This window comes from Macaca fascicularis, chromosome 19 (assembly GCF_037993035.2).
Source record: "Macaca fascicularis isolate 582-1 chromosome 19, T2T-MFA8v1.1".
Taxonomy (NCBI): domain Eukaryota; kingdom Metazoa; phylum Chordata; class Mammalia; order Primates; family Cercopithecidae; genus Macaca; species Macaca fascicularis.
Window position 1 is genome coordinate 7,433,670 of NC_088393.1, and position 27,993 is coordinate 7,461,662.

A 27,993-nucleotide genomic window follows, 5' to 3' on the forward strand; every position below is an offset into this window, starting at 1 on the left:
CCCTGCAGCGAGTCCTGTTCATTCAACCTCCAAACCAGATCTCAAATCCCACCGCCTGTTTCCACCCCTGCCGCTACCACCCTAGCTCGGTGCTATGAATTGAATGTTTGTGTCCGCCCCACCCCAACCTCCAATTTATATGTTGAAGCCCTAATCCCCAGTGTGATGGTGTTAGGTGATGGGACCTTTGGGAGGTAATCAGGTCATGGTGGTGGAGCTCCATGATGGGATCTGTACCAATATAGGAAGAGACATGAGATGTTCACTGCCTCCTCCATGTGAAGATGCAGCAAGAAGGTGGCCGTCTGTAAACCAAGAAGAGAGCCCTCACCAGAACCTCACTGTGCTCTTGGACTTCCAGCCTCTAGAACTATGATAAATAAACGCTTGTCATCTAAGCCATGCAGTCTATGGTATCTTGAGAGCATCCCGAGCTGACTGAGACACTAAGGTACCCTCGTCTCTCGCTTGGACTGTTGCAGTAGCTTCCTCATTAGATGCCTAGATGTCCTGCTTCATCTGTTGCCACTTTAAAATTCACTTTCTACCCTCTATCTACTGTGAGCTCACTTATTTATTTATTTATTTGGATTTTGTTTTGTTGGGGTGAAAAGTCACATAACAAACCCATTTAAAAAATGAGTAACTCGGCTGGGCACGATGGCTCACGCCTGTAATCCCAGCACGGTGTGGGATGGTGGCCACCTACTTGCTGGTGAAAAGTTCTCTGGGGTCTGGGTCCCTGGAGCAGAGAGAGAAACTGACTTTGGTGGACACCCCTCATCCCTGCCAACCCAACCTGCCTGGACCTCCAGGCAACACCCCCTTAGACGGGTCACTCTTTGTCCAGAGAATGTCTCCAGTGGCTGGGAGCAAAGCCTGCCCACCATCCCAGGTGGCCCATCCCAAGCAAACAGGGCATTCCATGCTGGAAATGTCCTCTTTGTTTGATTGATTGAGATAGGGTCTTGCTCTGTTGCCCAGGCTGGTGTGAAGTGATGCAATCACAGCTCATTGCAGCCTTGACCTCCTGGACTCAAGCCATCCACCTCAGCCTCCCAAGTAGCTGGGACCACAGCCACTCACCACCGCACCTGGTTAATTTAAAAAAAAAAAAATTCGTATAATAGATACTGGGTCTCACTATGTTGTCCAGGCTTGTCTAGAACTCCTGGGTTCAAGTGATCCTCTCACCTTGGCCTCTCAAAGTGCTGGGATTACAGGCATGAGCCACTGTGCCTGGATCCTGTCTTGTTTGTTTGTTTGTTTGAGACAGAGTCTCGCTCTGTCGCCCAGGCTGGAGTGCAGTGGTGTAATCTCGGCTCACTGCAAGCTCCGTCTCCCGGGTTCACGCCATTCTCCTGCCTCAGCCTCCCGAGTAGCTGGGACTACAGATGGCCACCACCATGCTTGGCTAATTTTTTTGTATTTTTAGTAGAGACGGGGTTTCACCGTGTTCGCCAGGATGGTCTCGATCTCCTGACCTCGTGATCTGCCCGCCTCGGCCTCCCACAGTGCTAGGATTACAGGTGTGAGCCACTAAGCCCAGCCTCTTTCTTTGTTTTTTTTGTTTGTTTGTTTGTTTTGAGGCAGAGTCTCGCTCTGTCACCCAGGCTGGAGTGCAGTGGTGCCATTTTGGCTCACTGCAACCTCTGTCTCCTGGATTCAAGCAATTTTCCTGCCTCAGCCTCCTGAGTAGCTGGGATTACAGGCACCCACCACCATGCACGGCTAATTTTTGTATTATATGTTGGCCATTATATATGTTGTAACATATATGTGGTATATATATTGGCCAGACTGGTCTCGAACTCCTGACCTCAGGTGATCTGCCCACATCAGCCTCCCAAAGCGCTAGAATTACAGGCATGAGCCACTGCACCTGGCTCCTGTCTTGCTTTGTAAGTATCTTTGTAATATCCTGGATTTTACCTCTCGGCTCTGAAAGCCAAAAACACTTATCTGGCCCTTTATAGATACAGTTTGCTGCCAGCTTGCCCCTGACCTTAGGCTAAGACACCAAGTGACCTTCACTGGGGCCTCTGAGCTTGGGCCCTTGTGCTTTTGCTCACTCTGCCCCAGGCAGACGTCCTGGGTCTTTGCACTTCCTCTTCCTGCTGCTGGGGACTGTCTTCCCTAGATCTCCAAAGCCGGCTCCCCCTGGTCATCTGTGTCTTGACTCAAGAAACTTCTCCTCACAGGAGCCCTCCCTGTATTGGTCAGATGTCTCCTGAGAGACAGAACCGATAGAAGATAGACAGAGATAGAGATGGAGATCTATAGGCTGGGTGTGTTGGCTCACGCCTGTAATCCCAGCACTTCCGGGGCTGAGGCATGTGGATCGCCTGAGGTCGGGAGTTCGAGACCAGCCTGGCCAATATGGGGAAACTCCGTCTCTATCAAAAATACAAAAAAAAAAAAAAAAAAAATTAGCTGACTGTGGTGGCACCCTCCTGTAATCCCAGCTACTCAGGAGGCTGAGGCAGGAGAATCACTTGAACCCGGTAGGCAGAAGTTGCAATGAACTGAGATTGTGCCACTGCACTCCAGACTGAGCAGTGGCATGAGACTCTGTCTCAAAAAAAAAAAAAAAAAGAAAAAGAGATCTGTAGAGACAGACAGAGATACAGAGTCAGAGAAGAGACAGACACGGAAAGCTAGAGAGACAGGGACACAGAGATATAAAGACAGACGGAGAAAAAGAGAGAGACAGAGAGAAGTATAGAGTCAGAGAGAGAGTGTGTGTGACACATTTATTTTAAGAAATTAGCTCACACAATCATGGGAGTTGGCAAGTCTGAAGTCCACAGGACAAGCCAGTTAGGCTGGAGGCTCAGGGCTCGGGTAAGGGGTGGCACTGCAGTCTTAAAGCCTAAAGGCTGGAAATTCAGGCAGAATTTCTAAGTTGCAACCTTGAGGCAAAATTCCTTCTTCAGGAAACTGCGGTGTTTACTCCTTAGACCTGCAACTGATCAGGTGTAACCCACTCACAATACCTAGGCTTATCTCCTGTCCTGAAAGTCAACTGTGGTTGTTGATGTGGTCTGAAAAATACCTTTCTAGCCAGGTGTTGCGGCTCACACCTGTAATCCCAGCACTTAGGGAGGCAGAGGTGGGAGGATTGCTTGAGCCCAGTAGTATAAGACTTGCCTGGGCAATATGGTGAGACCCTGTTCTCAACAAAAAGGAAAAAAAAAAAAAAAAAGACCAAAAAAATAAAGAAATATAAAATACCTTTCTAGCAACATTTAGACTAGTGTTTTACCAAACAACTGGTCACATAGCCTGGCTATGTTATCACATACGTTAGCCCTCAGGCCACTCAATCTAAGAGATCTTCTTAACTGCTGGACCCGTCCCGTGGGTGAACTTTCCTTTTTGGACATCCTCACCATCCAAAATCCATTCCACACTGTCTTCTTTTTTGGGGAGCAGGTGCAGGGGATGGAGTCTCGCTTTGTTGTCCAGGCTGGAGTGCAGTGGTGCCATCTCAGCTCCCTGCAACCTCCACCTCCCGGGTTCACGTGATTCTCCTGCCTCAGCCTCCCGAGTAGTTGGGATTACAGGTGCCTGTATTTTTAGTACACAGGAGGTTTCACCATGTTGGCCAGGCTGGTCTCGAACTCTTGACCTCAAATCATCTGCTCACCTCGGCCTCCCAAAGTGCTGGGCTTACAGGCGTGAGCCACCACGCCCGGCCCCATGCTGCCTTCAAGGGTCCTTTCCTGCTTCCCCTTTTAGAATGTAAGATTCACAAGATCCTATCTGCACCCTTCACAGCCTCAGGTGATAAGTTTTAGTCCAAAAGAAAAGCAAACACAAACAAAAGCCCCAAACACCCCTATATGTTGAAGAAACGAATCAAATGAATCCCAAACAGGAGAAAGCAGGAGTGAAGGCCGGGCACAGTGGCTCACGCCCGTAACCCCAGCACTTTGGGAGGCCAAGGAGGGTGGATGACTTGAGGTCAGCAGTTTGAGACCAGCCTGGCAACATGACGAAACCCTATCTCTACTAAAAATACAAAAAAAATTAGCTGGGCATGGTGGCACACACCTGTAATCTCAGCTACTTGGGAGGCTGAGGCAGGAGAATTGCTTGAACCTCGAGGCGGAGGTTGCAGGGAGCCGAGACCGTGCCACTGCACTGTAGCCTGGGGGACAGAGCAAGACTCCTCTCAAATTCAAAAAAAAAAAAAAAAGAAAGGAGGAATGAATAAGAAAAGAATAAAGAAATGAGAAGAAGGATGTGAAGTAGAGTGGTGGTCTTGGCAGATGTCAGCCGGGATACCCACTGAGTTGCAGGAGGCTTTGGCATTTGGGAGCCTGAGGGTGTAGTGCAGGCTATGCATCTATTTCCCCCATGCCCCTGGAGTTGTGGGGTGTCTGAGGGAAAGAGGCTCTGGAGGCATGACTTTCAGTCTCAGTGGGTGTTTCTTGATGACTTGGTGCAGAGCTGGGAGGCTGCATCCCACTCTCCATACACACACCCTCCCAGTCCCCAGGGGACCAGAGGTGCAGTGAGAGGAGGTGCTCGGGGCCCCGGTCCCCTCTAGCAACAGTGTCCCCGCTCCCCACACTCAAGGCTGCTGCTCCCCACGCAGTGCTGGTGATGCTGTGACCACAGAGCCCCCACACTCCCTCCCTAACTGCTGACTCATGTCTTCCCCTCCCTGGGGCTCCAGCTGGAAACGCTGCCCTGCCCACCAGCCCCCTACTGCCCCCTCTCGGGTGCAGTCACCAGACATGGCTCACCCCAAAGCATTGACTCCTGGCTCAGGCCCATCTAGAAACGGGGTCTGGGAGAGTGAGGTGAGGCTGGAGGAGGGCAGAAGGGATGCAAATGAGGACAGGTGAGGATGCAGGTGAGAGGGCAGAGAAGGACTGCAGGCCGATGGGTCTGGCGAATCTACAAGGATAGATGCCGGGGGAGGTGCATTGCAGAAATGAAACCAATTCTGCAAAATCGTAACTGAGGAAATGATGACGGTGAAAGAAATCAGACCTAACCGACTCCGTCTTACTTCTAAGCTTCAACTGTCCTTGTTCATTCCCGGGCATAGGCCGAACTAACTTTGGGAAGGAATTTAGTTCATGGTTTGGCTCTGAAACAAAATTGATAACAGCCCTTTCCCGAAAAGACTCCCTTTTTGCCTGGGGACCGGTCTGCCTTTGCAGGACTAACAAATTAGCTACAAGATTAGAAATTAACAGTTTAGGGGTCATGTGTCCTCTGGCTCCAAGAGTCTGAACCTCCCCACATTGCTCCTGGGGATAACATCACTATTGCAAAACCTAAGTTCAGTGCTGGCGATATTTTGCAGACCCTGAACTCAATGGATCAGCCGACAGCACCCAGACCAGAAATGTGACCCCTCCAGTTCTGTAATCCCACCCAGGAACGGAAGACAAAAAACCTCACCTCGACCCCCTGTGATTCCAACCTCCATCTCACCAATCAACACGCCTCACTTCCCAAACCCCTACCTGCCAAACTATTATTATTATTATTATTTTGAGATGAAGTCTCGCTCTGTCACCCAGGCTGGAGTGAGTGCAGTGGCGCGATCTCAGCTCACTGCAACCTCCACCTCCCGGGTTCAAGCGATTCTTCTGCCTCAGCCTCCTGAGTAGCTGGGATTACAGGTGTGCACCACCACGCCTGGCTAATTTTTGTATTTTCAGTAGAGACGGGGTTTCATCATGTTGGCCAGGCTGGTCTCGAACTGTTGACCTCAGGTGATCCACCTGCCTCAGCCTCCCAAAGTGTGCGGATTACAGGCGTGAGCCACTGCATCTGGCCCACCAAACTATCTGTAAAAACTCTGATCCCCAAATATTCGGGGAGACTGATTTGAGTAATAACAAAACTCCGGTCTCCTACACAGCTGGCTCTGCGTGAATTACTCTTTCTCCACTGCAACCCCCGTCTGATAAATCAGTTCTGTCTAGGCAGGGGGCAAGGTGAACCCATTGGGCAATGACAGTAAGAAGGCAGGTAAATCTGCAGGTGAGAATGCTGGCAAGAACACAAGAAAATACCTTAAAAAGCGTGCAGGTGAGGACCCAGATGAAGATACAGAGAAAATACACTCGCCGGAGAGGATGTAGGGGGAAACAGGTGAAAATATAGGTAAGAGTGCTATGAAGGTAAAGATACAGGTAAGCTTACAGATTGAGATGTAGGTGTTGGGGCCAGGGGAGGATGCCAGGAAAAAAAAAAAAAAAAGCAAAAACAACCCTGGTGGGGCGCCGTGGCTCACACCTGTAATCCCAGCACTTTGGGAGGCTGAGGTGGGCAGATCACCTGAGGTCAGGAGTTTGAGACCAGTCTGGCCGACATGGTGAAACCCCATCTCTCATAAAAATACAAAAATGAGGCCGGGCGCGGTGGCTCAAGCCTGTAATCTCAGCACTTTGGGAGGCCGAGACGGGCGGATCACGAGGTCAGGAGATCGAGACCATCCTGGCTAACACCGTGAAACCCCGTCTCTACTAAAAAATACAAAAAAACTAGCTGGACGAGGTGGCGGGCGCCTGTAGTCCCAGCTACTTGGGAGGCTGAGGCAGGAGAATGGCATGAACCCGGGAGGCGGAGCTTGCAGTGAGCTGAGATCCGGCCACTGCACTCCAGCCTGGGGGACAGAGCAAGACTCTGTCTCAAAAAAAAAAAAAGAAAAAAAAAAAATACAAAAATGAGCCAGGCGTGGCGGCGTGGGCCTGTAACCAAAGCTATTTGGGAGGCTGAGGCAGGAGAATCGCTTGAACCCAGGAGGCGCGGTCACAGTGAGCTGAGATCGCACCATTGCACTCACCCTGGGCGACAAGAGTGAAACTCCATCGCAGAAAAGAAAAAAACCCCACAGAAACAACAACAAAAACACATACGTGGATACAGCTGAGGGTGCAGAGGAGCGAGCAGGTAAAGATTCAGATGAAAATATTGGTAACATTGGGAGCGGGGAGAACGTTAGGAAAAAGACCTAATGCATCCTGGACTTAGTAACTAGGTAATGGGGGGCTGGGTGTGGTGGCTCACGCCTGTAATCCCAGCACTTTGGGAGGCTGAGGCAGGCGGATCACTTGAGATCAGGAGTTCAAGACCAGCCTGGCCAATATAGTGAAATCTCTACCAAAAATACAAAAATTAGCCAGGCAAGGTGGCAGGTGCCTGTAATCCCAGCTACTCAGGAGGCTGAGGCAGGAGAATCACTTGAACCCGGGAGGTGAAGGTTGAAGTGAGCCAAGGTCGTGTCACTGCACTCCAGCCTGGGCGACAGAGCAAGACTCTGCCTCAAAACACACAAACACACACAAACACAAAACCTAGATGAGGGGTTGATAGGTGCAGGAAAGCGGCATGGCACACTTTACCTATGTAACAAATCTGCACATCCTGCACATGTACCCTGGAACTTAAAATAGTAATAATAATAAAAGAAAAAAATATATTGGTAAGATTATCAGGTGAGGATGCCGGTAAGCGAAGAGGTGAGAACTCAGGCGAAGAGGTTGTGAGCTGCCGGTGAATGTGCAGCTGAAATGGAGGTGAGGTGCAGGTGCATGCTATGTGCAGGTGAGGCAGGTCCGTGGTGCTTGGATAAAGAAGTCAGCACACTGGCAGGTGAACGTCCGGAGAAAACGCAGTGGGAACAGGTGAGGTTTCAGGCAGGATGCAGCTGAGCTGCAGGTGAGGCGGCTGGGGATTTCAGCCTCTTGCTCTCTGGCAAAGAACTCCAGACAACGTGAAATATAACTGAAGCTTTATTGGGAGTGGGGGAATGGGGGTGTGGTCAGTTGGGGCACCCAAAGACAACCATGTTCTCAGTGAAGGTGCCGAGGTCCTGGCATTGTTTCTGGTTCTCTTCATCTTGGCATTCGTCCTCCTCGGGCCAGTGCTCCACCCAGGTGTCCTTCCCGATGATGTAGCTGAGACTGGAGGCAGGAATGGCAGGTCAGGAAGGGGCGTGGTGTGGGCGTGATGCATGGGGGCGTGGCCATTGTGTGGGCGTGGCATGGGCGGGGCAGTCGGACGGTCGCGCGCACGCGCAGGGTGAGTACTCACTTGGGTTTCTCTCCCCAGAAATCGGAGGAGAGACCCCACATGAGGTAGTGTTTCCTCTCCTCCAGCTTCAGGGCTTCCCTGCACTTGATGGGGCTGATGAACGTGCGCTGTTGTCCAACCTGCACCTCATCCGAGCCTGGAGTGGAGGGGAGAGGGAAGAAGCTGAGCCGTGGGGGGGAAGCCAGGGAGAAAGCCGCGGGAGGCAGCGTGCTGAACCTGACCTGACTTGATGATCTGCTCAATGGCCATGATGTACTCGTCAAAGTCATTGGACAGCTGGGACTTGACCAGTCGGGTCTTGTACACTGTGGGGGAGAGGCGAACAGGGTGGGTGGTGGGCTGGGTTGACCATGAGGGGCACCCTGGTTTGCAGGTGCACCCGGGCCCGTGGCTCTCTCCCCCAAGGGAAAGTTGTAGAATCACAGCCAGTCACACTATGGCCCACCCCTCATTACACACACAACCATAGAGGGTCACATGTCACCATCCACACACAGTTGTGCTCATAGACATGCACAGAGGTCACAGCCACCTACAAAGTATAACAGTAACATACTATTCATACTATGCAATGACAGCGACTCATGTGCACAAAATATTGCAGCCTCATGGCCACAGGCATAACCGTGTACACAATCATAGCCACCGAAAACTATGGTCATCTACAGAACTTCAGGACCTCACACTCGCTGCCATCCACAACCACAGCCTCACACAACCATGGCCACACACGCAATGATGCACACAACCACATCCACCTTTCCTTACATAGGCATACCCGGGCCACTCACAGCCATGGTTCCCCACACAATCACGGCCCCTCACAATACCTGCTCACACATACAACACAGTCACCCACGCCCACAGCCTGAAGCCACACCATGACAGCCACACCTACCACCCACCACACAGTTGGACACACACAGCCAAACACACGTGACCCCGCCCATCACCCACTCACCATAGTCCACTCCTGGCTCACAGGCCTTGTCCAGCCGTTCTTCCAGGGTGACTTTGTCATCCAACTTTTGTATGAAGCAATTCTCTGCAAGGTGGGGGTGGAGACAGGGTCTAAGTCCCACTCCTTATCTGGGGCCTGCTGCCCATGGGTGTGGCCAACCCTGGAAGCCTACCCCTCTTGGTATCCCCTGGGTATGACTTTGGGGGTCCCTGGTCATGGGATGGACGACCTGGGGAAGTGTGTCTTGCTCAGTCGCACCTGTTCCCGGCTCCAGGGAACTCACCCTCAGCACAGCGGCACAGCTCATCACGACAGAGCTTGTTCAGCTTTCCATCCTCCTTTTCTGGGTGGTAGAACCGGGTACAGCTTTCCGCTGCAGGCAGATGTGACGCGAAGATGAGAGGATAAGGGTCTCCCTCCCAAGACCATGCCTGGGAGGCCCAGATCCCCAGTTCTCAGTCTTCAGACCTGGAGATGCTAGGTCTTCAACCCCTCAGATCCCTCGGATCCCGAGACCCCCTCTACTTTCTGATCTTTGGGATTCTCAGACCCTTGAGCCTCTTAGACTCTCAACTCACAGAAGGCTGGGACCCTTGGACCCCAAATTCATAGTTTCCTGGGACACTCAGACCTCCAACCCTCATACTCCTGGAATCCTTAGACCCTTATTTTGCAACTCACATATTCCCAGGACCCTGAGACTCCTGAACCCATCAGACCTCCAACTCTCAGATCCCTAGAACCAACTCATAGATTCTTGGGACCCTCAGACCCCTGGGACCTCCAGACTACTAATCCTCAAATCCCTGGACTCCTTAGACCTTCATTCTCAGATCCCCACAATTCATATATACCTGGGACTCTCAGGCCCCTGGAAGCATCAGACCCCAGGCCCTAGTTTGGCTGCTCACCCAGGTTGTAATAGGCGTAGACCTTGACTGCACCAGGCTGGATAAGCTCTACATTAAAATATTGGTGAACTTTGAAAGCTATACAGTCATCCTCAGAGTGTGAGACCTGAGGGGGAAGGAGGAGCTTGGTCAGCGGGGTGATGTGGAAGGGAGTCCAGCATTGGGTCTTGGGAACTGAGGCAGTGGTGGAGAAATTGAAGGATAGAGGAGGAAGTGGCGAAGATGAATGAACAATTCAGCAAATCCATTTACTCTTCTTCCTACACTCACAGCGAGACTACATTTCTCAGCTCCTCTTTCAATTAGGTGTGGCCAGGTGGCTGAACTCTGGCCAACAAATTGCTATCTATACCCATAAAAACAACCCGTACACAATCTTATTTTCATCTAGAATGAAGGAATCCTGCAGAGAACTACAAAGGATCCGAAGCATTGCAGAGTAACAGGATGGAAGGTGCTTGGATCCCTGAGTGACTGCATGAAGCAGAGGGACCCTTCCTTACCTCCCACGCCAACTGGACTTCACATGAGTGAGAAATACAAGTCTGTTGTGTTAAGACCCCATATTCTTAGTGGTTTTGTTTTAGTAGCTATCATTACCTAAGCTGACTAAAATGGGATTGAGGGGCCCTGTGGGTATCAGGAGTTAGCAGGGAGGACATGGGGATAGGAGAATGGGAAGAAATAGAGAAGGGAGAGGAGAAAGCCCAAATCATGGTTGAGATGAAAGAGTAAGAGAATGGCAGATGGAGAGAAAATAACAGAAGACAGGGCAGGTGTGGTGGTTCATGTCTGGAATCCCAGCCTTTTGGGAGGCTGAGGCAGGAAGATCGCTTGAGGCCAGTAGTTTGAGACCAACTTGAGCAACATATCAAGAACCCCATCTCTACAAAAAATAAAACAATCAGCTGGATACTTACACAGAATATTTATGAAGAAACAAGAACAAAAATTCAGCTGGGACCAGGCAGCAGGGGCTTATACCTGTAATCTCAGCACTTCGGGAGGCGGAGGTGGGAGAATCACTTGAGCTCAGGAGTTTAAGACCAGCCTGGGCAGTATAGTGGGACCCCATATCTACAAACTTTTTTTTTTTTTTTTTTAATTCACCGAGCATGGTGGCAGGCACCTGTAATCCCAGCTACTCAGGAGGCAGAGGCAGGAGGATCATGTAAGCCTGGGAGATCAAAATTGCAGAAAAAAAAAAAAAAAAAGAAGCTGGGTACAAGAGCATAATATTTATTTTAAAAAAATTAGCTGGGTGCAGTGTCGCAGGCCTGCAATCCCAGCAACTCAGGGGGCTGAGGCAGGAGGATCCCTTGAGCCCAGGAATTTGACTTTGCAGTGAGCCAGTATCAAGACACTGCACTCCAGCCTGGGTGACAGAGTGAGACCCTGTCTCTTGAAAGAAAGAAAACAACAGAAGAGAGAAATAGATGCAAAAAAAGAAACAAAGGTCAGGATTGGGCAAGGGAACAAGGCAAGAACTTTCTGTCTACAAAGAACTGGAAAAAAAAAAATCCGAAGGGGCTCTTTTTCATTGGTTAAGACTCTGATAAGAAGCTGGAGGAGGTCAATGGTCAGAAGATGAGATGTTTATAGAAGATGCTGGGTTGACCCCCTTATTTTACAAGCTCCTTCCCGTCGCCCAGCAACACAGACCTTGTCTCCTCTAGCCTAGGGCTCGTGTGACCCAGAGACAAAAGCTGAAAGGAAAAGAAAAGACCAGCCAGATAGAGGTCAACGTGCCCATGGAAGCCTCCCAGGGAAGGCTGATGCAGTCTTACCTTGTCCAGGTAGATGATGAGGGTGTTCCTATCGGAGAAGGCTTTGTCCAGCTCATACTTGGAGATGTATCTGTCAACGCCGTTTGCCAGCTGGGGAAAGGTGGAGCCTGTGAAAAATCCCTCCTGGATCCCTCTCCACCTGCAGCCTCTTCCATACCCCAGGCTCCTTTCCACTTATCCCAGCTCCTGAGCCCTTCATACCTGCTTGAGGTCATCTGTGTCTGGAACGAAGCCAGTCATCATGGATATGTCCAGTATAGACATAGTGGCATCCTGGTCTCCCCGGTACCTGGATAGTGCAGAAAGAAGGGCATTGGGTTCCAAGATAGGGTCAGCCCCAACGGTCTGTTCCTGGACAAGGAGGTCTGGTCAGGCACTGAGACCTCCGATTCCCCCACAATAGCACAGAGGGGCATTACAGTTTTTAGGAAACATTTCCCCAAAGGAAATAAAAAGTAAGGTAATGTAATGGTCAAGGCGATTGATTAAGAGCTCAGACTCTGAACCCAACTGCAGGGATTCAAATTCCAGCTCTAAGTAACATTGGATGCATGATTTGACCCCCTCCATGCTTCAGCTCTAGAAAACAAAGGCAAGAATACAGGCGGCCCTCACTTTGCATGATTCAGTTTAATAACACTAGTAGCCCGGTGACATGGTTCACTTTCGGTACCTTGGTATATTGATCATGAGTAGTTGCATATGGTATAAACTCTGTTGCTAACTCTTCAGTCTAGAAATCACTACGTAAATAAAAGATGAGCATCATAATTGAGGGCCAATTACTGTCACTCCTTTCAAAGTCCATCAGTGATTGGTCACTGAGCTTCTGCTCTTCAATTTATGTACAGACAGCAAACTGTGTAGTTGTGTTGCCTCCCTGTCTCCAGGTGGCTAACTCCCATGAGATTTTACAACAATGTATCACCAAAAGAGGGAACTGGCCAACAAAGATAAAAATGCAGCAAAGAAATGAAAAGTGATAATGCCAGAAGTGAACTTCAAAGAAGGCATAAGTGGAGTTATCGAAGAATAGCAGACTGTGGGGATGTTGACCCTGCTGCCATTTGAGAGATAGGTGGCGTACAGGAACTCAGTGAAGGCAAATGTATTAGCATAAATAAGGAAGGTCATGGGGACAAAAAGGATGAAGATGTCCCAGAGGAAAGTTCGTTATAGAATAAAAAGTCACTTTAAGGGAACTCTTGGAGGAATGTTGTGACATGGAAAGCTCGAAGGATAAAATATTGGAAGCTGATCCAAACTTAGAAAGGAGCAAGACAATGTACTAAGGCATAGAAGAGATGTTTACTCCATGTTGTAAATTATACAAAGAGAAGAAAGCAAGCATTTTTTGAACTAAAGCACTCTCTGCAAGTGTCATACAAAAAAAAAAATACACCTTGCATCTCAATGTTCTGATGTTTTAAATTACAGTGTAGTCAAATACTCATCTTACTATGTCTTTCATTTTCCTGTATCTTTATAACTGGCAGTATGATAATTTTAAATGTTATAATAGAAACATTTAGGCTGGGCATAGTGGCTCATGCCTGTAATCCCAAAACCTTGGGAGGCCAAGGCAGAGGAATGCTCAAGGTCAGGAGTTCAAGACCAGCCTGGGCAACACAGTGAGGCCCCGCCTCTAGAAAGAATAAAAAATAAAAATTAGCAAGGTTTCATGGCACACGCCTGTAGTCCCAGCTACTTGAGTGGCTGAGGCGGGAGGATCGCTTGAGCCAGGGAGTTTGAGGTTACAGTGATCTATGATTGTGCCACTGCACTCCAGCCTGGCTGACAGAGCAAGACCCTATCTCTCTCAAAAGAAAACAAGAAAACTTTAAAGGTCATGGAATGATAGTGTACTTTTCTCCATTGATTGCTGCTAAGATGCTTTGACAGTCTCAACTTACATGGTCATTGCTGTGGTCTCACATTGACATGCAAAGCAAGGACTGTCTGTATTCTCTACCTTATGGTGGATACATAGAACAGTATCAGATACACAGTGTACTTGGAAAGTATTGAATATCATGGATATTATTTGCAAGAATTCTTGATAGAGGGATGGCCAAGATGAACCCTGGTGACCTAGCTTCTTACCTGGTACAGATCTCAAGGATCATAGTGTTCTTGGCATCCTGAGGCCTCTTTTCTGGAAACACAGAAGAGAGAAAGATGGGAGAGGGTATACCTGTGTGTTGATTCAGGAGGGGGGAAGAAATTAGAAGAGGGGTAGGAGGAAGGTGACAGATAAGGCCTTGATTCCTTTTACCTGTTTCCGGTGCTGGTTTTATGGTGACCTTGAGGTCGAATTTATTACAGGTGAGTTGACCTTTGGCCTTAGCATGGTACATTGTCACTACCTGGTAAGATGGGAGAGGAGACACAGTGTCATCCCACAGGACTAGGACTACTGAGGACAAGAGGAGATGGTCCCTCTGGGGCACAGGGGCATGGGCCAGGCAGGTGTGGGTTTCTGTTCCTTACCGACAAGGTGCCTTGGCCTTTTCCTTCAGCTGTGACTGTGAAACCCTCATTTTCCTTGGTCTGCAGAGTGAAAAGAGAGAAGACAGCATGTTGGGAATTAAGCCTTCTACTGCCTGTGATGGTCACCTCTCCTCCCTCTTGCTTCCCAGTAAATCCTGGTTGGTGTAGAGGGCGACAGCAAGAGTGAGGAGGGCTTGGCTGGGTGACTGTACCTCTTCTGATCGCAGGAGGCTGGCAGATTCCCAGTGGATACGGTGGATGATCTTGGAGCTGCGACTGGGCAGTTGGAGGGACACATCCAGGTTCAGTTCCTTGTGATCAGGGACATCCTTTTGGTATTGAGCCAAGGCTTGGAACACCATGAAGGTGGCCTAGAACCCACGAGAGAGAAAGATGGTGATCTGGGAGCCTGGGAAAGTGGCTAGAATCCAGTGGGGGATAAAGAGGTTCAAATCAGAGCTGGGACATCAAAAAGTTGCCTAGAACCTACTAGCAAGTGCAGGAGTAATAATTGGAGGTTATTGAACTCTGAGGACATGTTCAGAACTCTCCAAGGGACAGAAACTTACACCAGGACTCAGAGATGCTGAGAACATGTCTAGAATCCACCAGAAAGTCCAGATGTGAGACTGAAGGTCTAGCAACCCTGAGGATGTGGTCTAGACCCATCAAGAGGATAGAGTCAGGCCAGGACTTAGAGACACTGAGAATATGTCTAGAACCCACTCATGAAAAAGAGAATAAAACTGTGGCCAGAGGATACTGAGCATATAATCTACAACCCAAAAATGACACTGTAACACTGAGAACGTGATTGACAGACCACCAGAAAGAAAGGAGGTCAACTGGAGCCTGAAGTTGCTGAAGCCTGAAGTTACTGAAACCATGGCCTAGAACAGGGTTTGCATAATACCCTAGGGTAGCTGGGAACATAGTATAGAGCCTACCAGTGGAACAATATGACATTGGGAGTCTGGTAGACCTGGGAACATGGTCTAGAACCCACCAGCAAGACAGGGTAAGATTGTGAGATAGTAGAACTGAGAACCTGGTCTAGAGCCCACCAGTGAGACAGAGTAACACTGTGAGCCTAGTGGAACTGGAAACCTGGTCTAGAACCCACCAGGTGGAGAGAGAGGCTTAGACCTGAACCTGGGCCCTGAGAACATGATCTAGACACCTGGGGCAAGAAGAAGGCTCAACACACAGCTTGGAGTATCCAGATTGTATTCTAGAACCTATAGATGGGTTTGCAACTAAGAAAACTGATTCTCAATTCCACTCCAATCACACTGGCTCGTGGGAAAGAAGAACTGCCTCGCGGGGCCTCAGTGTGTTCTCTAGGAGGCTGGTGGGAAGCCACAGGAGACAGGGATGCATGTGCCTGGGGGCTGTAGGCCACTTACCTGGGTAGAGCCATAGCCACCACCGTAGTATCTCTGTTCATTGAGCCAACGCACGACGGGAGGCACAAAGTCAAAGTCTTTTAGCTGCAGTAGGGCCAAGAGGGCATAGGATGTGGCCTCCACATTGTAGAGCTGCTGACCAGGCTCCTCCCAGCGGTTCTTATCTGCAAAGAGGATACCCCATCCCCAGTGCTCACTGCTCTGTCCAGCCTGGGGATGGCTCAGAGAAAGCTCAGAAAGAGATGCATGCTAGATTTCCTGGTGTTTGGGTGTCCTGGCTGACATTCAAAGCTCTTAGTTATTTGGCTCCTGCCTTGCCTCTCTCGTTTCATCAACTCTCACTTCTCCCTTTGAAATGAATGCTGAATACGCATTTGTTGAATGAATGATGCAACAAACCTTCTTGTGTGGTTTACAATGAGGACCTGCTAAACCTTAGAACCACGCATCCCAGCTCAGCTCAGGGTTATGCATCCCAGCTTGGTACCTTAGGACTATCCATCCCAGCTTGGCTTAGGGTCATCCATCCCAGCTCAGCTAAAAGCCATGCATCCCAGCTCAGTATCTCCTGCCCTAAACTTCAGCCATGCATCTCCCTTCACCCCTCCAGGCCATCCCTCACCTTTGGCTGTGGTCAGAAATTTGTTGAGAAGAGGTCCCTTCAGCCTGCCCATCTGGGCCAGGGCATAGGCAGCGATGGCCACAGTGTAGGATCTCTGTAGGTTCATGTAGTTGGCTTCAAGGAAGTCTCCTGCTTTAGTGATGCTGCCGGGCAGGCTCTATGAGAAAGAGGATCAGATTCTCTGGTCACGTGGGCATTACTGTCACATTAGTAAGGATCATACGAGCAGCACTTCCTGAGAATCAGGGATTTCTGTCCTTGGGATATATCTGTCTTAGATTTGTCCATTTTTGAGGATTTCCCAGGTATTTTAGCCACCATGAGCTGCCTTGTTGCTGAATATCTATTATGTATCTGGAGAAATCCATGTACCCCATGGTGTGCTGGTAAACGTTTAACAACCAGCTCTCCAGTGGGAGGGTTAACGGATCCTTGGTTTATAATGACTGACAATTTCTGTCGTGTACATACCCCGACCAGGACCAATTTCACGGTGTCAATGTGACATCACTGAACAAAGTGTTGGGGAGACATTCTCCAAATTGTTACTCATAAACTGGTATGGGACAGATTCGGTACACCACTGTGGACACCTCATCCAGTCATTATCATCATCTTCTTCATCATCATAGCTCACACTTACTCTGTGTCATTCAGATAGCCGCACATTTAATCTCATAAAACCTGTTAAGAATACTGAGCCCTGAGAGATGCAGTAATTTTGCAAAGACCACCTAGGAAGTAAGTGGCAGAGTTAGGATCCCAAACCAGCCTTCTGGGGATGGAGGAAGACATGATGTGTACCGTTTCCTCATTTCCATGGTGTAAATACTTCCATCACTGATTTCAAGCTACCAATATGGCATCATTGAATGTAGAGTTGGGAAGAGCTTTGCAGTAGCACAGTATTATATAGCATTTTCACTACACAAATCCAATACACATAAATAACCCCAAGAATATAGATTATGGGAGTAAGGCGTAAGAAGTGATGAGTTTGAGTGTTTCTAACCTTTGTGTTTAATAGAATTTATTTAATTGTAAGTTTTATAACTTAGTTTTTTTGTTTGTTTCATTGGTTGGCTGGGTTTTTTTTTTGTTGTTTGTTTGTTTGTTTTTTTTTGAGACGGAGTCTTGCTCTGGTCCAGGCTGGAATGCAGTGGTGCAAACTCGGCTCACTGCAACCTCTGCCTCCTGGGTTCAAGTGATTCTTGTGCCTTAGCCTCCTGCGTAGCTGGGATTACAGGTGCCCCCTCCACCACGCCCAGTTAATTTTTAGTAGAGAAGGGTTTTTGCCATGTTGGCCAGGCTGGTTTTGAACTCCTGACTTCCAGTGATCTGCAGGCCTTGGCCTCCCAAAGTGCTGGGATTACAGTCTCACTGTGCCCAGCCTAATACTTAGCTTTTAATAATAGTTATATTTAATGACCAGCTTGAAAAATTCCTGTAAATTTAACACTTTTTTTTTTTTTTTTTTTTTTTAAAGATGGATCCTTGCTCTGTTGCCTGGGCTGGAGTGCAGTGGTGTGATCTCCGCTCACTGCAACCTCTGCCTCCCTAGTTCAAGTGATTCTCCTGCCTCAGCCTCTTGAGTAGTTGGGATTACAGCACACTCTTGACCCCAGGAGTCTGGTTTCACAGCCTGTGCTATACTCTACTACAATGCTGCCATGCTGTAGCAGAAACAAATATTTTTTTTTTCCTGCCCACTTCCCTCTCTGACATCCACTCCTTTTGTAAGAACTTCTCCCTTCCATTCACGTGGCCACAGTGGAAGCAGCCATGTCTGCCCACTGAGACCTACTTCCTGTCCTTAGCTGATTGGTCCAGATGTAGTCTTCTGACCCAGGCTGAGCCAATCAGAGTCCTTCCCTGGGAATATAGCGGCCCTAACCTTGATCTGATATGTTCTCTAATTATTGGCCAAGAACAGAATGAGGGACATGGGAGAGAGGAGCAAAGCATCCTGGCAGAGTCCCTGAGGCCACCTTCATCTCCGTATTTGATATCTTTGGACTCTGAACATAAATTCCCCATCAATTTTTGTATAATCTAGGTCACAAGTGTGTTATATCTGGGACAACCCAGAGGCCTAAAAATACAGAGATCATTATTTATTATCCCCATTTTACAGATGCACATACTGAGTGAGGCTTAAGGGTGGAGGTGCCCGTGAGTCAGGATTTGAAGTCAGACGTGGCTGACCCCACAGTCCCCCACCCCCATGCTACTTTCCTTCTCTCTCTCTCTCTCTCTCTCTCTCTCTCTCTTGGCCTTGGTCCCTCTTGGGTGTTAGAGGCAACAGCCCTGTGTTTGTTTTTCTCTTCACTGGCCCCTCCCCCAGGAGTTCGAGACGAGCCTGTCCAACACGGTGAAACCTCATGTCTACTAAAAAGACAAAAAATAGCCAGGTATGGTGGTGGGTGCCTGTAATTCCAGCTGCTCTGGAGACTGAAGCAGGGCAGTCCCGTGAACCCGGGAGGCCAAGGGTGCAGGAGCCAAGATCATGCCACTGCATGGCAGCCTGGGCGACAGAGACTCCATCACAACAAAACAAAATAAAACAAACAAACAAACAAACACAATAAAGCCGACAAAGGCATTCCAGACTCTCAGCGGCCCATCTTTCCAAGCTTCTCTGCTTCAGAATCAAAACCAGAGGAAAAAGAGACAGTGATGAGCCAACGGTTTTCACCGTTTCCTGTTTGGAGTCATGGATCCCTTTGAAAATCACCTGAAAGATCCTCTGGACTAAGGAAACAGTTTCAGCTCTGTATCCCAAGTTTTCTTTAAAGAAGCAGCAAGGATGCAGCTGTACCGATCACGTAGCAATGATGTAGAAAGCACTTTGGGAAATGGGCGGAAAACCCTCTGAAAATGCTAAAGCAGACAGAAAGAATCCCCACCTTTGATTTCTTTGTGCCTCAGTTCTCTCATCTGCAAACTGGGGATAATAAGAGTAACCTACCTTTCAGGCTGCTAAAAGGATTATGAGACTTAACATGTGAAACTATTAGAAGGGGTCTGTATTAGATGAGTTAAGAGCTCAATACATGTTAGGTATTAACATGACTACAGTGATGCCTGTTATTGCACTGGGAGAGCTGCAAATTCCCCGAAGGCAACCTCTCATTCTCCAAGGTGGCTGTGTTCTGCATAGGGTAAGGTAGGGTAGGGTGGGAAGACGGGGGGCACTTACGTTGACCTGCTCCTCGCAAATCTCTTTAGCCTCTTGCAGCGAGATGAGAACAAAGGCCGTGAGGGCCATGTCTTTCTCGTTGGTGTTCCGGAATCCACCCTGGGATGGAGAGCAGAAAGCAAGGATGGGGTCACCGGTATGTCCACACATGCCAGTCATCCCCCCTGCAGATTCAGAATCAGGGGGTCTGGGCAGGACTGAGTGTCTTCTAGGTGTCACCCCGCTACCCCACGGAGGTCAGACTTCTTAGTATTAATTCATGCAATCATTTATCCTTCTGCAAATGTCAATGAAGGGCCTCTGTGCTGGCACAATGGGTCCAGTGGTTTGATCCATCGTAAAACCAGACATAGGCTGTCGCCCTCACAGAACATTTCTCTACTAGGGAAGATGGATATAGTCCACCCAGATCCTCAAGATATATATATACACACACACACACACACACACACACGTGTATATATACACACATATATACACACACACACGTGTATATATACACACATATATACACACACACACGTGTATATATACACACATATATACACACACACACGTGTATATATACACACATATACACACACACACGTATGTATATATACACACATATATACACACACGTGTGTATATATATACACACATATATACACATATATACACACACACACACACACACGTGTATATATATATACACACACATATATATATATAATTTTTTTTTTTTTTTGAGACAGAGTTTTACTCTTGTTGCCCAGGCTGGAGTACAATCGCGCAATCTCGGCTCCCTGCAACCTCTGCCTCCTGGGTTCAAGCAATTTTCCTGCCTCAGCCTCCCAAGTAGCTGGGATTACAGGCATGCACCACCATACCCGGCTAATTTTTTGTATTTAGTAGAGATGGGGTTTCCCATGTTGGTCAGGCTGGTCTCGAACTCCTGACCTCAGGTGATCCACCTGCCTCAGCCTCCCACAGTGCTGGGATTACAGGTGTGAGCCACCGCGCCCAGCCAAGAGATATATACTTATAAAGTGGAGGAGTTCTGTGCAGGGGAAGAGGACATATAGCAGTGAGAATGAAGTGTGGGAGTGTGACCCAGTTGGGGAGGTTGGAAAAAGTGTCCCTGAGGGAGTCAACTGTCACAGAGGGCAGGGATTAGCGTACTAGGTGGCAGAAACCGCATGTGCAAAGGTCCTATAGCACAATAGAGCAAGGCTCCTATGAATGGACGGAGCCTGGAAAGAAAAGAAAGGCTGGGAGGTTGGAAGCCTGAAAGGTGAGACCGAGGCAGTGATTCTCCATCTCAAGCACACATTAGCATCACCTGGAGGAATGGGGGCGCTTTTAAAAACTCACATTCCTAGGCCGGGTGCAGTGGCTCATGCCTGAAATTCCAGCACTTTGGGAGGCCAAGGTGGGCAGATCACCTGAGGCCAGGAGTTTGAGACCATCCTTGCCAACATGGGGAAACCCGGTCTCTACTAAAAATACAAAAATTAGCCGGGCATGGTGGACGGGGCACCTGTAATCCCAGCTACTCAGGAGGCTGAGGCAGGAGAATTGCTTGAACCCGGGAGGTGGAGGTTGCAGTTAGCCGAGATCAGGCCATTGCACTCCAGTCTGGGTGACAAGAGCAAAACTCCATCTCAAACACACATACACACACACACATAAACACACACCCCTCAGATTCCTGGGTCCTGCCCCTAAAATTTCTGATTCAGTGAGTCTGGGGTCCGGTCTCAGAATGTGTTTTGTTTTTGAGACAGGGTCTTGCTCTGTTACCAGCCTGGAGTGCGGTGGCATGATCATGGCTCACTGCAGCCTCGACCTCCTGGGCTCAAGCCATCCTCCTGCCTCGGCCTCCCAAAGCGCTGGGATTATAGGCTTGGGCTGTCAAGCCCAGCCACAAAGTGTGTATTTCTAGTAAGTCATGGGTGCTGCTGCTGCTGCTGCTGCTGGTCTGAGGATCACACTTCGAGAACCAGTGCTCGAAGGAGTTTTGTGTTTAAGAGCCATAGAGGGAGCCACGGGACTTTCTAAGGACTGATGCAACTGGATTTGAAAAAATCACCCCAGCTGCTATGTGATGAGTGTCTGAGAGCCCACAAAAGTGGAGGCCACCAGGATGACGCCCAGGAGGTGGCTTCTACACGGTCTCCAAATAAGGAGGGGCGGGGAGAGTGTTACTTGGACCAGGGGCTGGCCATGAGGATAGAGAGAAGGGGGTGACTCCTGTAACACCATGGGAGAATGCAAGTGTTGATGGATTGAGTGTGAGAAAGGGATTCCCAGGCAGGACCCCTGCACTTGGTTTAATGAAATTCTTAATAATTTCTGAGCGAGGGGCCGTGCATCTTCATTTTGCACTGGGCTTCGCAGGTCTCTGGTTTTTGCAATGCTGGAGTGACGCCTCTGGCTCATTTATCTCCCTGCCCCCACCCCCACCCCAATATTTGCAAAGGGAATTGGGCAGTGGGAACATGGAGGTAGGGGTCTGTCTCGCGTTCATCCTGTGAGACTCAGGAGCCCCTCTCTTCCATTTTGCCTTAAATCCCAGCCTCTTACAGTCATTTCTTGATGTATCACGGGCGCATCCTCCTGGAAGACCCCGTCGGGCTTCTGCTTCTCCAGGATCAGCCATTTAACAGCCCCGCAGAGGACCTGGGAGTCGATGGCAATGAGGTTGACAGCCAGAGAGAAGACCTTGACCACGTAGGCGGTCAGCCTGGGGGTGGGCACAGAGCGTGAGCCAATCGGCTCTGAGATCCAGAGACTGCCATGCCATCCAGCCAATGAGCAGGTGGGGAGGGACCAGGGCTTGGCCCAGTTTGCTTCCTTTGCTTTCCCAGGTCCCAGGACCCAGCTGTTGCGTGCGGTCCGTACTTAAGGATGCTAAATGACCGCTGGCCACTCAGCCAGCGCCTGCCTGGACTCTGCAAGTCCAGGGCTGTTTGGGCAAGGCTGGCCTAGGCGACCATCCCTGGCCAGGGTCCAGGCCCTGCTGGGGGTTGAGGGTGGAGGGTCTGCACAGCCTGAGCTGGCTGTTGGGACTCACCAGGTGCTGGGTGCCCGGTTCAGGAAGGCCGCAAAGGCAGAGCTGGGTTGTCTGAAGGCCAGCTGCTGGGTGTACCCTGCAGGGAAGAGAGAGTAACCCCCCAAAGAGCCGAGGCTGAGCAGAGGGGGCACGCCAGAAAGGGCAGGGGTGGGGTGCAGAGAGGGGACAGGGGCTCAGGGTCGGGGAGGGATTCTGGGAGGAGGGGACCTTAAAGAGAGAAGGACTGAAAGGCGGTGGGGGATCAGAGCGAGGAGGGGGAAGAGTTCTCAGAGGACAAGGGATTCAGAGAGGGGAAGGATCTTGAGGGTGGGGGGCTTTCAGGAAAGGGAGGGGTCGCAGACATGGGGTGGAGTCTCAGGGAAGAGGCATGGCCTGGAGAGGACGTAGGGCCTCAGATGAAAGTGGCTGGGAGAGGAGGTGGGGCCTCACAGGAGGGTTTGGCCTTGAGAAGAGGTGGGGCCTCAGGGGATGGGCTTGGTCTTGAAAAGAGGCAAGGTCTCATGAGCCTGGCCTGGGAGGAGGCAGGGCCTCAGAGGGCGTGGCCTTGAGAAGAGGTGGGGCCTCAAATGTGGGGCGTGGCTAGGAGAGGAGGTGGAGCCTCAGGGGAGAGCGTGGTCTTGAAATGAGGTGGGGTCTTAAGGGAGCGGGGCGCTCGGAAAGGGGTCCCTGGGGTCTCCAAGAGGGGCAGGGAGCCCACCCTTCTTGATGAGCTCCAAGGCCCCCTGCCGCTTCTCCGGGCCGAACTTCTCCCACTGTTCCGTTTCATCCAGGTAATGCACAGCGATGACTGTGGGCGTCATGGTGATCATGTTCTGTTCTCCGCAGCCCGAGGGGGTCACGATGAGGTGCTTCAGCCGTTCCGCATCGATGGCATCCTCTGTCATCTGGGCCACCGGGGTCCCTGCAGCAGGTGGGAAGAGGACGTCGCTCAAGCCGGGTAGGTGACCCAACCTGGGGTGGGGTAAAAAGGATTCCAGCCTCCCAACCAGCCAGGTCGAAGGGGTCAGGGACAGGAGAGTGCTGGGAGGATGTGACTGCGGGGAGGGGAGTCTGCATGGCTGAGTGACTGTTCGGGGGTCTGCACTGTTCAGAGTGGGACGTGCTTCACAAGGTCACCCTGGTCCCTGGGTCTGGTTTCACCAACAGTAAAATAATTCCAGTAACAATATTCAGGAATACTTATATCGCGCTTAATGTTACTTCCCAGATTGTTCTAAGAGAACACCACAGAGTATCTCATTTAATCGTCACACCAGGCTGGGCGTGGTGGCTCAAGTCTGTAATCCCAGCACTTTGGGAGGCCGGGGTGGGTGGATCACCTGAGGTCAAGAGGTCGAGACCAGCCTGACCAATATGATGAAACCCTGTCTCTACTAAAAATACAAAAATTAGCTCGGCATGGTGGTGGGCGCCTGTAGTCCCAGCTACTCGGGAGGCTGAGGCACGAGAATCACTTGAACCCGGGAGGCAGAGGTTTCAGTGAGCCAAGATCGTGCCACTGCACTCTAGCCTGGCGACAGAGCGAGACTCCGCCTCAAAAAAAAAAAAAAAAAATTGTAACGCCAACCCTTGGAGGTAGATACTATTATTCTTCCCCTATCAAAGGTGAAAAAAACCAAGGCTCTTTCCCCAAAGCCTTATAGCTTACAGGTTGCAAGGCCCTTTTTTCTCTAGTCTTCCCTCCTGGGGCAAGAAATGAGCTCCAGAATTTCTGCTCTTGTACTATGTTCCTTGTCTTTTTTTTTTTTTTTTTTTTTTTTTGAGACAGAGTCTGGCTCTGTCGCCCGGGCTGGAGTGCAGTGGCCGGATCTCAGCTCACTGCAAGCTCTGCCTCCCGAGTTTACGCCATTCTCCTGCCTCAGCCTCCCCAGTAGCTGGGACTACAGGCGCCCGCCACCTCGCCCGGCTAGTTTTTTGTATTTTTTAGTAGAGACGGGGTTTCACCGTGTTAGCCAGGATGGTCTCGATCTCCTGACCTCGTGATCCACCCGTCTCGGCCTCCCAAAGTGCTGGGATTACAGGCTTGAGCCACCGCGCCCGGCCTTTTTTTTTTTTTTTTTTGAAACGGAGTCTTCCTCTGCTGCCCAGGCTGGAGTGCAGTGGCAGGATCTGGGCTCACTGCAACCTCCGCCTCCCAGGTTCAAGCTATTATCCTGCTTCAGCCTCCCGAGTAGCTGGGATTATAGGCGTGTGCCACCATGCCCAGCTAGTTTTTGTACTTTTAGTAGAGACAGGGTTTCACCATGTTGGCCAGGCTGCTCTTAAACTCCTGACCTCAGGGGGTCTGCCTGCCTTGGCCTCCCAAAGTGCTGGGATTACAGGCTATTGCTTCTCATTTCAGCTGATTTCCCATCTGAGAAGCACAGAAGTTCTACAAAAAATTAAAATAAAATGATGTATCAGTGAAAGCTCTTTGCTGAACTAAATGCTATCTGGAGGCTTCTATAAAACCGATCATAGCAAATAATATCTGTATCCTTTAAAAAATGTTTAAAAGAGGGAAAACATGATTGGGCGTGATGGCTCACGCCTGTAATCCCAGCACTTTGGGAGGCCGAGGTGGGGGGGGGGATCACGAGGTCAGAAGATTGAGACCATCCTGGCTAACACGGTGAAACCCCATCTCTACTAAAAATTAAAAAAAAAAAAAATTTAGCCAGGCGTGGTGGCGGGCGCCTGTAGTCCCAGCTACTCCGGAGGCTGAGGCAGGAGAATGGTGTGAACCCGGGAGGCGGAGCTTGCAGTGAGCCGAGATCACGCCACTGCACTCTAGCCTGGGTGACACAGCGAGATTCCGTCTCAAAAAAAAAAAAAAAAAAGGGAAAACAGATCACAGATGGGCTGTTCTAGCTGAAGGGGAAGAGAAAGGTGTGGGTTAAACACTTCCAGAATGAGACGGAATTTGACTCCCTCCATGCCCTACTGAGACCCATGGGGTCAGGGTCAAGGGCAGCTCACCTTGCAGGAGAATTCTGGTCTCAGACTCGGTGTCCGGGACTTGGTCACTGAGGTCTGCAGGTGGGACGTCCTCTCTCTGCACTCCTTCTGCAGGGTGAGTGAGAGACACCGATGGCTCTACCTCCCTCCCGCCCTATCCTACCTCGCTAAACCCAGGTCGCTTCCCCCCCTTCACCCTGCCAGCCCCTCAGCCCCTACCCCTGCCGCTGACTCACCCTGGCCCAGGCGTTCTGGATCCAGCGTGCGAACAGCCACAGTTTTGTTCATTCTGATTCCTTCCGGCTACACAGTGTTGGAGGTGGGGGGAGTCGTTGGATGAATAAAAGAACAGACAGACACACAGATGGTCAGCAGGGCACTGTCCTTAGAATTACCCTGGCATAGCCGGGCTTGGTGGCTCATGCCTGTAATCCCAGAACTTTGGGAGGCCGAGGCGGGTGGATCACGAGGTCAGGAGATCAAGACCATCCTGGCTAACACAGTGAAACCCCGTCTCTACTAAAAATACAAAAAAATTAGCCGGGCGTGGTGGCGGACGCCTGTAGTCCCAGCTACTCGGGAGGCTGAGGCAGGAGAATGGCGTAAACCCGGGAGGCAGAGCTTGCAGTGAGCCGAGATCTCGCCACTGCACTCTAGCCTGGGTGACAGAGCGAGATTCCGTCTCAAAAAAAAAAAAAAAAAAAAAAGATTTACCCTAGCATAGGTGTCAAAGCATCTGACCCCAGCCCCTTGCCCCCAGCTGTGTGATTAGGGGCCAGTTACTTAACCTCTCTGTGCCTCAGCTTCCCTCCTTAGCAGGAGGAGGCAATATAAACACCTGCCTATTGTGTTGTGGTGTGAATTTATCAGAAAGTTATAAATCAATAAGGAAATAACATAATCTTTTGAATTCTTTTTTGAAACAGGGTCTCAATACAATAAAATGGAAAAATTAGCCAGGCGTGGTGGCAAATGCCTGTAATCCCAGCTACTCAGGAGGCTGAGGCATGAAAATCGTTGGCCGGGCGCGGTGGCTCAAGCCTGTAATCCCAGCACTTTGGGAGGCCGAGACGGGCGGATCACGAGTTCAGGAGATCGAGACCATCCTGGCTAACACGGTGAAACCCCGTCTCTACTAAAATACAAAAAAAATTAGCCGGGCGAGGTGGCGGGCGCCTGTACTCCCAGCTACTCGGGAGGCTGAGGCAGGAGAATGGCGTAAACCCGGGAGGCGGAGCTTGCAGTGAGCTGAGATCCGGCCACTGCACTCCAGCCTGGGCAACAGAGCTAGACTCCGTCTCAAAAAAAAAAAAAAAAAAAAAAAAAAGAAAATCGCTTGCACTCAGGAGGCAGAAGTTGCAGTGAGCCGAGATCACACCACTGCACTCCAGCCTGGGCAACAGGGTGACACTCTGTCTCAAAAAAGTAATAAATAAATAAATAAAATAATCTTTTGAATTGAATACAAAAAAATTATTGATTGGTGATGGTTGATGAGCTTTTTGGTACCCCCTAAAATTCTAAGCCTGGGATTATCTCACTCACTTTACCGCAATCCTGGCTCTGCTTCTAAAATTCTGGGACTGCCAAATTTCCTAAGCCAGACACTATGATTCTTACTGTCTCAGAGCCTGGATCTGCGACCTGAGTCAATAGTACGAAGACCAGGAACCCTCTCTGAAGGACAAGGGTTTGTGGGTGCCCCAAGCACTCACCACGACCTTCAGGGACTTCCTGACACCGTCACTGATGAAAAAATGGTAGACGGCAGCCTTGACTTCCACTTCCTGCTGGCCGGTCTTTAGGGGCACGATGACATAAGGAACGGACAGCGAGGACTTGGGGGGGATGGTTACGGTCTGCTGGTGACGCCTCTTGGCGGTGGCCAGGCTGCAGAAGGCTGGATTGTGGAGTAGTTCCACCCTCACCTGCCAGGAAGAGGAAGTATCAGGGCAAGTGTGTGTGCAACAGGCTACCTACCCCCTTGCAGGCTCCATGAAGCCTCTGCCACCCTGGGACCCACCTTGAGCTCTTGGTTCTGCCGGTAATTGTAGAGAACAGCTCGGATTTCCACCTGCTCGTTTCGAACAACAGAGTAGGGTAGCCGCAGGTCGATGAAGAAGTCCTGCATTACTGTGACCTCGAAGGGGTCTGCCACACAGATCCCTTCCCGGGCAGAGACAGAACACGGAGTGTTAAGGTCGGGGAGTGGACAAGGCGAGGCTCCTGGATCTCAGCTCTTAGTCCTCACTGCAGGAGCTCTCGCTAACTCAGCCTGTCTTTGCAAAAGCCTATGAACTAAACGCTGTCAATGGTGATAAGTGACAGATGATGGTGGTGGTTGGGAGTTACCATATTTTATTATTATTATTATTATTATTATTTGAGACAGAGCAAGACTCTGTCGCTAGGATGGAGTGCAGTGGCGCCATCTCGGCTCAACGCACCCTCCGCCTCCTGGGTTCAAGCGATTCTCCTGTCTAAGCCTCTCGAGTAGCTGGGACTACAGGCATGCACCACCATGCCCAGCTAATTTTTATATATTTAGTAGAGATGGGCTT

General features: G+C 50.0%; 1 protein-coding gene across 1 annotated transcript in view; it reads right to left on the reverse strand.

Annotated features, from left to right (window-relative positions):
- Positions 1-7,745: 7,745 nt before the first annotated feature.
- The window catches only part of C3 (complement C3), a 42,450-nt gene continuing 22,202 nt past the window's right edge, over positions 7,746-27,993 (reverse strand). Inside the window, exons 20-41 of the mRNA XM_005587719.5 lie at positions 27,456-27,598; positions 27,148-27,360; positions 25,669-25,735; positions 25,454-25,540; positions 23,193-23,396; positions 22,496-22,571; positions 22,006-22,165; positions 19,441-19,539; positions 16,242-16,398; positions 15,620-15,783; positions 14,426-14,584; positions 14,214-14,273; positions 13,999-14,089; positions 13,827-13,878; positions 11,925-12,012; positions 11,724-11,813; positions 9,937-10,042; positions 9,309-9,398; positions 9,026-9,109; positions 8,286-8,369; positions 8,065-8,200; positions 7,746-7,934 (exon numbers count right to left, since the gene is read on the reverse strand). Of these exons, the coding sequence (XP_005587776.3) occupies positions 7,793-7,934; positions 8,065-8,200; positions 8,286-8,369; positions 9,026-9,109; positions 9,309-9,398; positions 9,937-10,042; positions 11,724-11,813; positions 11,925-12,012; positions 13,827-13,878; positions 13,999-14,089; positions 14,214-14,273; positions 14,426-14,584; positions 15,620-15,783; positions 16,242-16,398; positions 19,441-19,539; positions 22,006-22,165; positions 22,496-22,571; positions 23,193-23,396; positions 25,454-25,540; positions 25,669-25,735; positions 27,148-27,360; positions 27,456-27,598 (2,552 nt within the window). The 3' untranslated portion in view covers positions 7,746-7,792. The remainder of the gene's footprint in view (positions 7,935-8,064; positions 8,201-8,285; positions 8,370-9,025; positions 9,110-9,308; positions 9,399-9,936; positions 10,043-11,723; positions 11,814-11,924; positions 12,013-13,826; positions 13,879-13,998; positions 14,090-14,213; positions 14,274-14,425; positions 14,585-15,619; positions 15,784-16,241; positions 16,399-19,440; positions 19,540-22,005; positions 22,166-22,495; positions 22,572-23,192; positions 23,397-25,453; positions 25,541-25,668; positions 25,736-27,147; positions 27,361-27,455; positions 27,599-27,993) is intronic.